Source organism: Echiichthys vipera (genome assembly GCF_963691815.1).
Source record: "Echiichthys vipera genome assembly, chromosome: 18".
In the NCBI taxonomy this organism is placed as follows: domain Eukaryota; kingdom Metazoa; phylum Chordata; class Actinopteri; order Perciformes; family Trachinidae; genus Echiichthys; species Echiichthys vipera.
The window spans coordinates 3,777,539-3,791,393 of NC_139843.1; the positions used below are offsets into that span (position 1 = coordinate 3,777,539).

General features: G+C 44.9%; 1 protein-coding gene across 1 annotated transcript in view; it reads right to left on the bottom strand.

The window, feature by feature from the left end:
- Positions 1-13,855, bottom strand: part of srcap (Snf2-related CREBBP activator protein) — a 39,281-nt gene that overhangs the window by 8,716 nt on the left and 16,710 nt on the right. The window contains exons 15-30 of the mRNA XM_083933452.1: positions 13,524-13,693; positions 10,895-11,224; positions 10,213-10,399; positions 9,958-10,127; positions 8,687-8,838; positions 8,381-8,596; positions 7,644-7,808; positions 7,380-7,520; positions 6,901-7,224; positions 4,929-5,122; positions 3,719-4,026; positions 3,424-3,626; positions 2,704-2,873; positions 2,264-2,460; positions 1,211-1,325; positions 267-392 (exon numbers count right to left, since the gene is read on the bottom strand). Coding sequence (XP_083789578.1) covers positions 267-392; positions 1,211-1,325; positions 2,264-2,460; positions 2,704-2,873; positions 3,424-3,626; positions 3,719-4,026; positions 4,929-5,122; positions 6,901-7,224; positions 7,380-7,520; positions 7,644-7,808; positions 8,381-8,596; positions 8,687-8,838; positions 9,958-10,127; positions 10,213-10,399; positions 10,895-11,224; positions 13,524-13,693 — 3,168 coding nt within the window. The remainder of the gene's footprint in view (positions 1-266; positions 393-1,210; positions 1,326-2,263; positions 2,461-2,703; positions 2,874-3,423; positions 3,627-3,718; positions 4,027-4,928; positions 5,123-6,900; positions 7,225-7,379; positions 7,521-7,643; positions 7,809-8,380; positions 8,597-8,686; positions 8,839-9,957; positions 10,128-10,212; positions 10,400-10,894; positions 11,225-13,523; positions 13,694-13,855) is intronic.

A 13,855-nucleotide genomic window follows, 5' to 3' on the forward strand; every position in this document is an offset into this window, starting at 1 on the left:
ATGCAACTCTTATGTGCTTTACAAAAGAAACAAATCAATGACTAACGTGAGAGTAAACAATAATGATTATGATAAAATCAATTTAAAGACGTAAAAAATCTATAAGCATGATGATAAAAACATGCAAAAATAGGCTTTACCATGTGGTTATTTCATGTAGACTATTCAAGTACATCATGATTGTTAAACGTGTGTCCTGCGCTGCACAAAACGGTGGGTGATAAACGCAGAATACATGTCTGTACACACGTGATGTTGCGTCTCACCTGCTCCAGAATGGTGGTGCTCGTTTTGTTGACGGCCTCCTCCTCCTCCGCTTGCGGCACAGACAGCTCCACGGCCATCTCCCTCTTCTCGCCTTCGTTCATATCGAACAGCTCTCGGATGGTTTGCTGAGGAACAAAGTGAAAAGGAGACACGTTCAGGAAAAACGTCTCTCTACACTTCAGGAATAAGCAGAAAATAAAAGGAGGCACTTGAAACGCTTAATGTCCGGACATTAGGTGCGGTTCCACTATGGTCGATGCCCTGAGGCGGGTCTATCTCCTCAAAAATGCCCCTGATTTGCATGTGAGTCGCTCTGATTTAAGGGACGAGAACATCATTTTTTCATTCTCTGGTCAATTTTGGGCGATTGTGAATGCCTTCTTTTAAGTTTTAGATGTTTATTTTACACCATTTGTCCGTTTGCGTCTCTAGTTTTCTCCTAAATTCACCAAAAGTCACCCTCTAAATGTCAGTAATCACCTGGGGAAGTTTAATGGTGATGTGTGTTAGTTATGTTACTCTGTGTCTCAGAATGTGTGAATTTTACGATGCGTCTGTAAAGGTTGTTTCCATTCCTCTCTATTCTGAAGTCTTTTACGGAGTGCTGTGTTAATATATCACTCACAGCCTGATTTATACAACATTTGTTCTTAAAAACATGCCGGAAATGTATTTTTTAATGGATGTTACAAGTATTTTCTGATTTATGGAGGGATAAAAGGAGATATCTGTAAAAACCTTTGTCTCCAATACGTCAAAACTTTAATTTTGAACCTGACTTTAACGTTTCTGTTCTGCAAATGTATGAAAATAACTCCTTAAATAATACCTCACTTGCATATTTAAATAATTGTAAAAATGTACCCTCTTCACCTGGAGAGTCTCCCCTCCTTCATATTACATCCAAACACAAGTTACTGTTGGTAAATCTGCTGTAAAGTACCTGTTTGAAGAAGGCCGTGGTAAAGTTTCCTCCTTCGATCGCCATATCTCCCAGCATCCTCTTCTGATTGGCTTTCTTTAAGATGTTCTCCTCCACCGTTCGCTCGCTGATCAGCCTGAAGACGAAGACAAATAACATTGATATGGTGTTGAAAGGAATATTGTCTTTGGCGTCACTCAGGAAAATATAAACACAAAACAAGACGATTTAAAAACGTCCATGTTCACTTTCATATGTCCGTTAACCGCATTAACTGTGTTTCGGATAAAAGAACCCTTGTGATTTTGGTCTTTGTTGTTTCAGAAGCATGAACTAAATATGTTAAAGTTTGTAAATAACTCGTATAAAATCACGTTTCCTCGTTTCTCTCCATCGAACAGCGTCCACCTACAGTCCAGGGGTCCCACTCTTCTACAGAAATCATTTCCCAGGTGTGTGTGTGTGTGATTTATCTGCAGTATTCGTTTATTCAACCTGTTCACGGCTCCAGAAAATACAAAACTTTACGCCACAAAGTCCGCTGCAAGTACGTTTTGACTGTTTTCAAACAGGATAGTCGACAAAGGCAAAACTTCAGGACGTTTTCAGGTCATTTAATCGATTTCCAGGTGCTTCCACGACTGGAAAAGGACGCGTGGGAACCCTGACACTCTTATTAAATTATTATTTTGCTGCTGAAAGTCCTTAAAGGAGCATCATCATGTTTTTGAAAGTATTGTGTTTAAAAGTCATTTTATGAGTCTCTTTCCAAAGCTTTTAATGTTAAATGTAAAGCACTTATGTAATGACCTTATGTGTTACACTAATAAACGTTATTGTTTCCATTTAACTAAAGGTGAGGACATAAACAGACACATCACAGATATTCTGACTTTAAAAAACATGAATCAACATCATTTCAACATCGGATGCATTGTGTTTAGGTGTCCTCAGACTAATATCATCAATGAAATTACACTTCCTGCTGCTTAAAAGGTCAAAATGAAGTGAAATTGTGGCTTTAAACAGAACAAATGTGGCAACAAAAGAGGCTGTGGACATAAGCTCCGTCACCTGTAGATGTGGACGTCTCTGGTCTGGCCGATTCGGTGGCAGCGGTCCTGCGCCTGAGCGTCCATGGTGGGGTTCCAGTCGCTGTCGTAGAACACGACAGTGTCGGCCCCGGTCAGGTTCACCCCGACGCCTCCGCTGCGAGTCGACAGAATGAAGCAGAAGATACGCCGGTCTGCGTTGAAGCGCTCCATGAGTGCCTGAAGGGGAAGCGTTGAACATTTAAGGAATGAGTCAGCCGTTTTTCGTTAGGCTTCGTATCGTTAACGTCCTAAAACTATCTGCGAACTAAGCAGCCCGCATCGGCCGATTTTCAAACACGTAAAAAACACAAATATCGTATCGGTCTGTCACTAGTCTGCTGGTCTGAACGTTCTGAAACCTGCCAGTTCACAGCAGTGAGAACAGGCTCCGTTCCTCAAACAGTCTCCGTCAGCACGAACCTGTCTCTGCTCCACGCGCGTGCTGCCGTCCAGGCGGAGGTAGATGTGTCCGTGGTAGTTGAGGAACTGCTCCAGCACGTCCAACATACGCGTCATCTGAGTGAAGATCAACACTCGGTGTCCTCCCGTCTTCAGCTTTCGCAGCAAAGTGTGGAGCGTCTGCAGCTTCCCTGCACACACACACAGAGAGAGGGAGAGGGTCAAGGTTCGCACGGCTTTTAAGAGTAAAATCAAAGCACTTTCAAGGTTCCTTAAAGCAAACATATCCAGGCTCCACATCTAAAGTTTTCAGTAGATGTTCGCCCTCATCACGCCCTTATTTTGGCGACCATGTCTCTCCGTCGAGCTCCGGCCCGCTGTGTGTCTGCTGTGATCCGCCCCGGAGACAAACAGCGACTATGACGACGGGATCTTTCATTTCACGTGTTTAAATATGCGTTTATGTGCAGAATAAATTAAATAAACGCCAGATTACGTTGAAAAGAAGGCGAGTATAACAAACTCAAGCATATTTCTCACCTTGAGAACAGATAACGGTTAAAATTAAACATTTTCTAGAAACTTTCCAGACTTTTACGATCCTGCAGCACCTGAAAAATTATATTTAATTTGGATTCTAATGGATGGATGGACTGAAGGTGAATCAGAGCTTCAGAGCAGGAGGACATTAATTGGACAAGCACATTTGGTCCAAACAGACGACAGTGAGCTTACACTTACCACAATCATACTGTATGAGCCTCAGGTCCGGGAACTGGGTCCTCATGTAACACTGGATACGGTGGAGACTGCGAGTACGCGGCGTGACTTGAGTCGACAGCAAGGTGGAGAAGACCGCCTGCTTGTGGCTCAGAGAGGGAGGAGGGTGGCAGCAGTGCATGGAGATCGGAGGAGCCTCCACGGGGGGAATGGCGAACGTAAACCTGAAACGGGCAGGATAAATAACCATTAGGTCACAGATCTGTAGTCTTAGTGGAAGCGTGTGTGTCGCCCGATTGGCTGATGGGTTACCCACCTGTCTACGATGTCGTTGAGCATCTCCAGCCTGTCGTCGATGCTGTGGATGGCCTCTCTCACAGCGTGGCTCTGACACCAGTAGTTGTTTTGCCACTGTGCGTACAGAGCGCTGCTGTGGCCCGAGCGGCCCCACTCCCCCTGGGGGCTCAGGGCTGTTGGCGAGGGGCTGGGACCGGGGAGGAACGTCAGGAAGTCCAAAACCTCCCGGCCGTACATGGGCTTCGCCGCGCAGTGATTCTCGTTGACTCGAATGATGAAGTCCAGTTGGCTGTCGCGCTGCTGTTTGAGGCGGTCTGCCAGCCACGGCTGTGGAGGAAGAGCGTAAACATCAGTCAAACAACAACAACAACAACAACGACAAGACGCGGAAACTGGACTAAAGGGAAAAGCTTGCTTTACACACACGGCTCCTACACCTCTCTCAATGTCAAATTCAAGCTTTTCGAGGTGCATTTACAAGCTTCTCCAGCCTCTTGCAGCTGCAGTAAACGACATATTTATATAAAGAACATTCAGTATATGCAGTACACTGATTATTGCATTATTTCATTTCATTAGTTACAGTTAATGTTAATAAACAACCAAAATGACACTAGGATGACAAGGGTGTTTTGTGAGCAGACATCCTGTCACCTTAATTTCAAGCACTTTATCCAAAATCTAAGTACTTTTAAAACCTTTAAAAAACTCCACATTACTAATTCAAGGATTTCCAGCACCTGTAAGAGCCTGATTGACTTTTTCACTACTACTCAGAAAATCCTAAAATCTAAAAACACTTAGATTTCACTAAATGTTCGATATATTTACACACAAAAACAAACATTGCAGGGTAAATTCACAGTGAAAGGTGCTTTGCGACAACAGTTGAAGTTTCTCAGAGTTTAAAATGTGCGCCTGAATGCACCGTGGCGTCCGGTCGGTTGCTTTTGACCCTTTTTAGTTGTGTGTTAACGTGTTATTTTACCGGGTGTGTCTGGATCTGACTCCTTTAACTTGTTCCCTTCAAGCAAGACAAATAAATAAATATCTGTCAATCAAAACGATACGGTTGTTTTTTTAAAGTTGTGATTAATTGTCATGCGTCTTGTAGCTCTTTCAAATCACGCACAAACCGCACTAATTGGGCGCCGATTTCACGTCCTGGTAATGAATTAATTGTATATTTCCGTTAGGTTTGGTGATGATCAGCGTCACGACTTCCTCACCATGTGGAAAGGAGAGCGTGGAGGTGCACGAGGAACTCTGCGGGGCGCAGGGAAGGCTTTTGCAGCTGTACCGGGCCTCGACTTGGTGGTGGCTGGTGTTTGACCGGTGCTGCTGCTGCTGTTGCGTGGCGCCGCTGAAGATTTGGATGCAGCCGACGAGGAGGAGGAAGAGGAGGGGGTCACCTGAAGTGGAGCTGAAGGGAAAGAGGAGAGGAGAAAGAGGAGCAGAGTAAATTAATAAACTCTTCAGTACAAAACGATCATGGATTTAAAGTAACTGGACACAACTATGCACTTTCATCCACTGAAACAACCTGGTTACTCTAAATCTGTGAACATGCAGCAGGTCAGGCGTCAGATTTCTCACCCGACTTCATTTGAAACCGTCATTTTAATTGCGTGTGTCGCTGTGTATGTCGCTGCAAAACTAACTGCGACGAGGAGGAGAAAGCCGCGAGAAAGGAGCTTTCCATCACAGCGCGAAAGTACCTGACTCCTCCGGAGAGTTAGTCGCCGTTCAGCTCCTGGAGAACACCCGTACTAAAGAATACCAGAGTTTATTTGTTGTTCTGACCCGAACACCCGCCCTTATAAACCGCACGCTCCAGGCATGGACAGATAATGAGACAACCGGTCCCTGGGCACAGACACATAAGAGGCCCCTCCCTCTGAACTAGACCCCAAAACTAAAAGTCGACTTTCCCAAACTGTATTTATTGAATTTTTGGTCACTTAAGCGTTTTGCACCTCCCTGTGGTCATTTTGCGTTTTTTTTTTAATGTGCTTTAAGTTGTTGGGTCGTATTTTTGTGGTGTTTTTCATCTATTTTTTAGTCACTTTGTGCTTCCTCCTGGTCATTTTGCATCTATTTTAGTCTATTTGCGTGCTCCTGGTAGTTTGTAGTCATTATGTGAATGGTTTTGATTGATTTGTGTGGATCATTTTGCTCCTCTTCATGCTCATTTTGCTTCTCTTCATGCTCATTTTGCCTCTCTTCATGCTCATTTTGCTTCTCTTCATGCTCATTTTGCATCTCTTCATGCTCATTTTGCATCTCTTCATGCTCATTTTGCTTCTCTTCATGCTCATCTTGCTTCTCTTCATGCTCATTTTGCTTCTCTTCATGCTCATCTTGCTTCTCTTCATGCTCATCTTGCTTCTCTTCATGCTCATTTTGCCTCTCTGTCGTCATTTTCGGTCGTTTGTAGTCGTTTTGTGTTTTTTCAGCAACATTTTGTGACTCAGGGCCCCTGCACCTGTGCTGGGTCGCCCGTTCACTAATCCATCCATGACTCCATGAGCTGTTCAAACCAAGGCAGGTGTTAAAACGCCCTTCGACTTCCTGAGGCTGAAGGGCGCCAGCTTTGTGTTATATTTAGAAGCCTTTGATGGCGTTATTAGAAATTCAAGGTTACATCGTTCCATGTAATGACCTCTCCTTTCATTTCCCCTCCCTGCTGTCTCTCTCTGTCTGTCTGCAGTCTTTCTTCATGCACATGTAGAAAAAGCTGATTGGTAGAGATGCGTGGATCGGCTCTGACGCCGTCCAAATCTGTGCGTCTCTTAAACTGTCTCAGACCCGCAGAGTAAAAAATAAAAAACAAAAGTTATAAACTTGACAGAGGAAGCAGAACTAAACATTAAGCTTAACCACCGCGGTCTCCTTCTCAACAGACGCAGGATGGTTATCTCCTGTGGTCGCCATGTTTGTTGTTGTCATAAACTTGTTTTTGATGTTTTGCCCAACGTCCGTTTCACCGTAGAGGACTCATGAAAGCATGAGGACAGTGCCGTTTACAACGACGATGACGTACGTCTCTATTTACGCAGGAAATGGAAGCAGAAATGAGCCGTAAGCGGATTTAAAATATAGGACGGTACGGAAGAAAATAAAAAAACACTCTCTGACCCGGTTCTGCTTGTCGTGCATGCAAACAGCGTTATGAATTACAGCTCAAGTTCGTTCTCTCACCTGGCTGCTCTGTGCTTGATGGAGGAGGCTGCACTACTTTGAGGACAGGGCGAGGGGGGTGGGGCTGGTTCGGGGTGGAGCTAAGGTTTCCGGGAGGAGCGATGGTGTAGTGCGCAGTGGCGGGACCGGGGGTGCGCTGGGCAATTTGCAGCGGAGCAGTGTTTCTGACAGGGGTTGTGTTGGCGTGGGGGTGAGGGGAAGTCTGAGGAGCAACACGAGGGGAAGGGGCCACTGCCAGGGTGGGCACGGGCCCGCCGTCCTTGCCTGCTGTCTGACGCACAACGATCTTCACAACGCCGGGGCTGCTCACCATGGTGGGGGCAACTGAGGAGACATGGAACAAAATCAGCTGTGAGCTTCTCCATCATGATATTTCAATCTTTAATGCAAGAGTAGAGGATTTTTTCAGGCCGTTTAAGGTCATTTGATTTCCTGTTAAGATGCCGAACACGAAAGAGAGAGAAAGAAGTGTTAAAAACCTTGCGCGGAGGCATTGTGAGGCAGCCGATTCGCAGCTGGAGCAGGAGCGGAGGCGTTGGCGGCGCTCTGGACAGCCACCTGGGCAGGCTGGCTGATGATGTGGTGCTGTACCCCGCTGGACACCAGGTGCATCACATTACCTGCAGCGAGTCAGACGGGTTACAATCAGGGAGTTCTCCTTCTCCTCAAATTCTCCAGGAACCAAATTATGACACGCATTAAAAAAAAGGCACAAATGAGATCAAATAATAAAGGTTAGTGACCTTGAACCGGCCGTGGAGACGCTGCAGGGACCTGGTGGATCTGAGCTCCAGACAGAGTCAGCTTGTTGCCCTGAAGCTGGAAGGTGACGGGTTTACTGCCCTGACACGACGACACGGGGCGCCCTGCCAGGGAGGCGAGCTGGGCGATGCTCACCACCTCTCCCGCTTAGAGAGCGAAACGGAAAGAAGACGTGGATTAGAAACAATATGGCATTCACATCTAACGTTTACTCCGTATGCTTCAAATCAAAACATTGATTTCATGTTGTAACATTTAATTATAGAGGACAGACAGGAAATGGGGTGAGAGAGGGGGGGGGGGGGGGGGGGGGGGGGATGCTCACCACCTCTCCCGCTTAGAGAGCGAAACGGAAAGAAGACGTGGATTAGAAACAATATGGCATTCACATCTAACGTTTACTCCGTATGCTTCAAATCAAAACATTGATTTCATGTTGTAACATTTAATTATAGAGGACAGACAGGAAATGGGGTGAGAGAGGGGGGGGGGGGGGGGGGGGGGTGCATGCAGCAAAGGGCCGCAGGTCGGATTTGGACCCGATCAAATCCGAACCCGGCTGCTGCCTTGAGGACCTTCAGCCTCTTTCGATGGGGCGACTGCTCTAACCACTGTGCCACCGGCCGCCCACGACAGTATTCACAATCAAAGGCGGGTGTGTTTGTTTAAAGTGTGTATCTGTTCTGAACAACACTAACAGCGACGTCAGCGTACTTACAAGGCAACCGCGCTTGCATGTCTGGACTGAGCAGGACCCTCTGGGGCAGGACGTTGCCGGGGTTTGGACCTGGATGAGCCGGGATGCTCGCCGTGCAGGTCGCGGCGGGAGGCCGTACGGTCAGCACCGGCTTCGGAGCGCTGGATCTCACTGCAGTTTGTGCGGCAGAATGCACGGACGGGCGAGGAGGGGGCGCCGTTGATACTGAACACACCACTGAAATTAAAAAAGGAGAAATGTGTTACAAAAAAAATCTGCTTTTACAAAATACGTTACCAGGATTAAACGAGTTCCCTGTTCACTCGCCTTGCTGAACTACGGGAGCAGGTGCAGGAGTCGAGGGGACTTCAGTGGCTGCAGGAGGTTTGGGGGTTTGCGCTGCAGGCGGGACGGAGCAGGTGGGTTTGTTCATCAGCAGGACCGGTCGGTTCTCACTTTTAGGAGGCGGCTGGAACATCCTACAACAGACGGGACAACGCACAAAACATCAAACCTTGTATTCATGCATTTGTTTCTTAAACCCGGGGAAAAGGCGCTTTACTTTCTTGGCGTCTCGTTCAAGTGTTCTGAGGGAAAACCAGACTTCTGCACCTCCTCTTGTTTCTGTTTTCAGGGTTTAAAAAATCCTTTTTACCTACATTTTATTTTACAAATATCTTCATTACCCACTTCTGACTCCTACTTGAGCTTTTCCAAAGTGCTAATGCAGCGTGTTTTTGCATGTCGTGGTTGAAAATACAATAATGTGATTTAATACTTTACTTTAATAAGAATAAAAAGATCTTTTCATACAATTTTCCTAACCTGATGCTCGCCAGATGAATTTCGTTCCTCCTCGCTCCACTTAACCATCTGGGATCGCTCCATAGGCCTTATCGAAAATCCTTGCATATGATTGGATAAAGCAATTGTCCGTCACCTTTATTGACGTGCTACTTCAACAACCCACATCGAAACCAACTTATGACGCTGATGAGTGACGCAGAGAAAAGCCAAAACAGAACAGCTGACATCTTGGTTCTATTTTTAGTCATTTTGCATCTTTTCTTTAGTCATTTTGCATCTTTTTGTGGTGGTTTTGCATCTATTTTTAGTCATTTTGCATCTTTTTGTGGTGGTTTTGCATCTATTTTTGGTCATTTTGCATCTTTTTGTGGTGGTTTTGCATCTATTTTTAGTCATTTTGCATCTTTTTGTGGTGGTTTTGCATCTATTTTTAGTCATTTTGCATCTTTTTGTGGTGGTTTTGCATCTATTTTTAGTCATTTTGCATCTTTTTGTGGTGGTTTTGCATCTATTCTCATTTTTGCATTTCACAGCATGTTTGTTCACACTGCCAATGATCACAACAACTTAACATTTACTCTCACACTTTTATTTCTTTTAAGTGTTGTATCGCACAAAGGCAGCCTGTTGAACCTTTCATTCTTGAGGGAAAATATTTATTGAGACAATCTAATTGTTTTAGTCAGAAAAAAAAGAACATTAATAATCCTGACACACTCTTGTTCCCAGCACTTGACCCTTTTTCTGTGTAACACTTTACATTTAAGTCCGTCAAGCATCAGCGGCTGTACCTGTTGACCTTCATGCGAACCGGTCTAGGTCTCGGAGGGGGTTCAGGGGACTCCACGATCTCCTGGATGAGTCGGCGGCTGACCTTGTGGCGCGGCAGGAAGACGTCCGCCTGGTACCGGGACACGCGGCTCTCCAAACCGACGAGGTCAAACGCGGAAAGGTCGCAGCGCTGAGGAGGCCAAAACATACAGCATCATCTTACAACATCGAGTCGTCGGTGTCGTTCTGACAAAAGCTTTTCTCTTCTCGCTAACCTTCAGAGGAGAGACCTCCAGGGCGTCCTGCACCAGGGAGGCCGTGTGGAAAACGATGGGCTGCGTGATGAAGGGGGACTGGATGGGTCGAGGGTCGAACAGGTTGGGGTGGTTGCACACTTTGCGGAGCTGCATGAGGATGTTAATGACGGACATGAAGTGACCGCTGGCGAGCGTCTCCCGGGTCCTGGGAGACACGGACGAAGAGGCGATGGATGGAGAGAGAAAGACAGTAACATGAAGAGAGCAGCAGAGATAAATCGATTCGCTGTCAACTCGCTTTGAGGCCAAATTCTCTAAAGTTCAGCTTCTTAAATGTGAATATTTTCTTTTTTCTGTCCTCTTCTGTGACAGAAAACTGAACATCTTTCATCAGAGGGACGTCAACTTGGACTTTGAGAGACTCTTGATCAACATTTTTCACCTTTTTCTGACATTTTTTAGACCAAACAACAAAAGAATTAAAAGAAAATAATGGACAGATGAATCAAAAATGAAAATAATCGAAATTCGCAGCCCTACGAATGAACGATAAAAGGAATTGATAGTAATATTATAGTAAAAAATTAAGAGAAAGGTAAAGACTTAAGACTAAACATGACATGTAATCAAATGCGTAATATATAAAATAACTGTCTTAATGTCAGTGATCTGGGGAAGTGTCAGCTGTGCGTAAACTCACGAGGCCTGAGCCATGAAGTCGTCGTAGAGGAACCGTTGTCTCTTGGAGAGGCGGCATCGAACCACGTGCTCGTATTTCTTGGGCATCTGCTTCTCCACGTCGATCTTGATCCTCCGCAGCAGGAACGGCCTCAGCACCTTGTGGAGCCTCTTCACCAGGCCCTCGTTGTACTCCTGGCTGCCCTCGATCATCCCCGTCAGCGGGTTGGAGAACCACTCTTTGAACTCGCGGTGGGACTGGAAGACGTGGGGCATGAGGAAGTGCATCAGAGACCACAGCTCCATCAGGCTGTTCTGGAGCGGCGTGCCCGTCAGCAGCAGGCGCCGGTGGCTGTAATGGGAAGAGGACTTTATGTAAATATGTGTGTGTGTGTGTGTGTGTGTGTGTGTGTGTGTGTGTGTGTGTGTGTGTGTGTGTAAGGATCATAGATGGAGTCAAAAGCTGCTTCTGGACTAATTAAACCTGAATTAATTGATTTTGTTTGAGCCACTTGGGGGTGAAAAGCTGTTAATACAACATCGACATCATCAACTTACAAAGTTCACCGGGCAAAGATCCAGAGAACCATAAGTTCAGGGAGCGTGGAGAGTTTTACGGTCGATCGTTTAACAAGAGGTTTGTAGAAAACGCTGTGTTAGGGAACTGTTCTGCTTTTGTTTTTACTCTTTTTCCAGATCAAACCTGGAGAAATCCTGGAGCAAATGACCTGAAGCACCTTAATGAAGAACTCAAAACATGAAAAAAGGAAATCCCTCACTGAAAATACTGTGCAAAATGAAATACGGAAACGTCTGAGAGAAAGTAAAGTATGTTGAGTTCTGTTTTTAGTAACGACCATTCTCTTAAAACCATGTTGAACCAAATAAGGACAATATGAACTGTGTCTGTGTACATTAAACTGACACACAGTCACTGTTTCTGAACAGAACAGTTAGATTTCCTTTGTTTTTGACAAAGCCCCCCTGAAATAAACCCCACCAGGCCACACTGCATTTTACTTCTATTTTTAGTCATTTTGCATCTTTTTGTGGTGGTTTTGCATCTTTTTTTAGTCATTTTGCATCTTTTTGTGGTGGTTTTGCATCTATTTTTTGTCCTTTTGCATCTATTTTCAGACATTTTGCATCTTTTTGTGGTGGTTTTGCATCTATTTTTAGACATTTTGCATCTTTTTGTGGTGGTTTTCACTATATTTTTAGTCATTTTGCATCTTTAGTGGTGGTTTTGCATCTGTTTTTACTCATTTTGCATCTTTTTGTGGTAGTTTTGCATCTATTTTTAGTCATTTTGCATCTTTTTGTGGTGGTTTTGTCATTTTACGTGTCTTAGTCGTCCTTTTTGGTCTCTAATGTGGTCGTTTTGTGTCTAATTATGTTGTTTAGCATTACTTTGTGATCATTTTGCGTCCCAATAGTAATTTTTTGTTGTTTTGTTTATACCAGTATCTCTTTCTGATCATTTTGTGTATACTTGTGGTCATTTAGCATCTCAAATCAGGTCCCCTGACTTTCTGGGCCCCTGGGCCCGTGCAGTAATCAATGCACGCTGATGTTCGCTCGATCGCATCACGTCCAGTCAGGAGGAGATGTCAGTCTCCATGCTTGCACCCTTGAATTCATTTTTGTTTTGCATACACAGATTTGTGTTTTGTATTGGAGCTCATATTTACATAAGTGCTCTGTCTATCTTCATGTTCCCTGTAATCCTAAAGAAGATCTATAAATAAAAGCTTGCGTGTGATAAAAGTGTGTGTGCAGAAGCCACCAGCTGTGACAGGACACCACCGTAATGATGGGAACTTAGTCTAATTAGCCACTTTGATGAGAAAAAAAACATTTCTATTTGTAAGATCTACACACCACTGAGGCCTGTGCATCCACAGTTAAGTGCTATTTCGAGTGCAAAGTCAAACATGGTTAATTATGAATGATGCCCGTCCTCTACAGCTGAATGCACACAGACTTTGTGACAGGCAGCAGCTCACAGACGAGACAGAGACGCATCCTTGAATCTGCTCTGAAGCACCGAGGAGAGCAGAGAGTTTTTTTGTCAATGAATGTTACTAGTTTGTACAAATCTACTCTGAGTGTGTTTGTTTATGACCCAAGTCAGAGTCTCCTCAGTCCAACGGGTCATTATGTCACACAGTGAGAAATAATAATAATAATAATAATAATGTCAATGGGCGGTGAACGTTTGCCGGACTAAACAGGAAAAAAAAAAATCTGAATATTTGTGTCAAAGCTGTTTTTTCACCTAAAATGTGCTCCCCTTCTGATCTGTGTGTGTGTGTGTGTGTGTGTGTGTGTGTGTCACATCAGCATGTCAGCATTTCTATCATCTCTCCTGTTTAAAGTGTACGGGACAAAGTACACCAGTTAAGTGAGTTTAAATGACTTTGACGGCTCGTGCACGTCTGCAGAGGCAAAGGTGCACGTCCTGAAACACGTCCGAGTCTTAAGCAACAAATCTTGGACTCAAGACAAGAACTTATCTTTTCTGGCTGGTTCCACTGGGGCGTGTTTGTTTAATGTGCACAGATCCGATGAAACTACTTTATTTTAACATTTAAACATCTCTTTGTGGTGCTTCTTAAATGTCAAGCCCTCAAAAACGCAGCTCTACAGACCTGTTGAAGTTCAGCAGGCTCTGCCAGCGTTGGGACTTGAAGTTCTTGATGTTTTGCGCCTCGTCTAGAATCAGGTATCGCCAAGACTTGCGCCTGAACGCCTGGTGATCCTGAAGCACCAGCTTGTACGAAGTGATGCACACGTGGAAAGCATTAGGCTTCGTCCAGCCCTGAGAAGAAGAAGCAAAAGCAATTAAATATGGATCAAGTATGTGGTTTTTTGGAGACCAACTGATTACACACACACACAGAAAAGAGAAAAGGTCACATCATGGTCGTCAGTCCAAGTATAAACATCGTGTCTGGCGAGCGCAGCTACACTTTATGTCCAG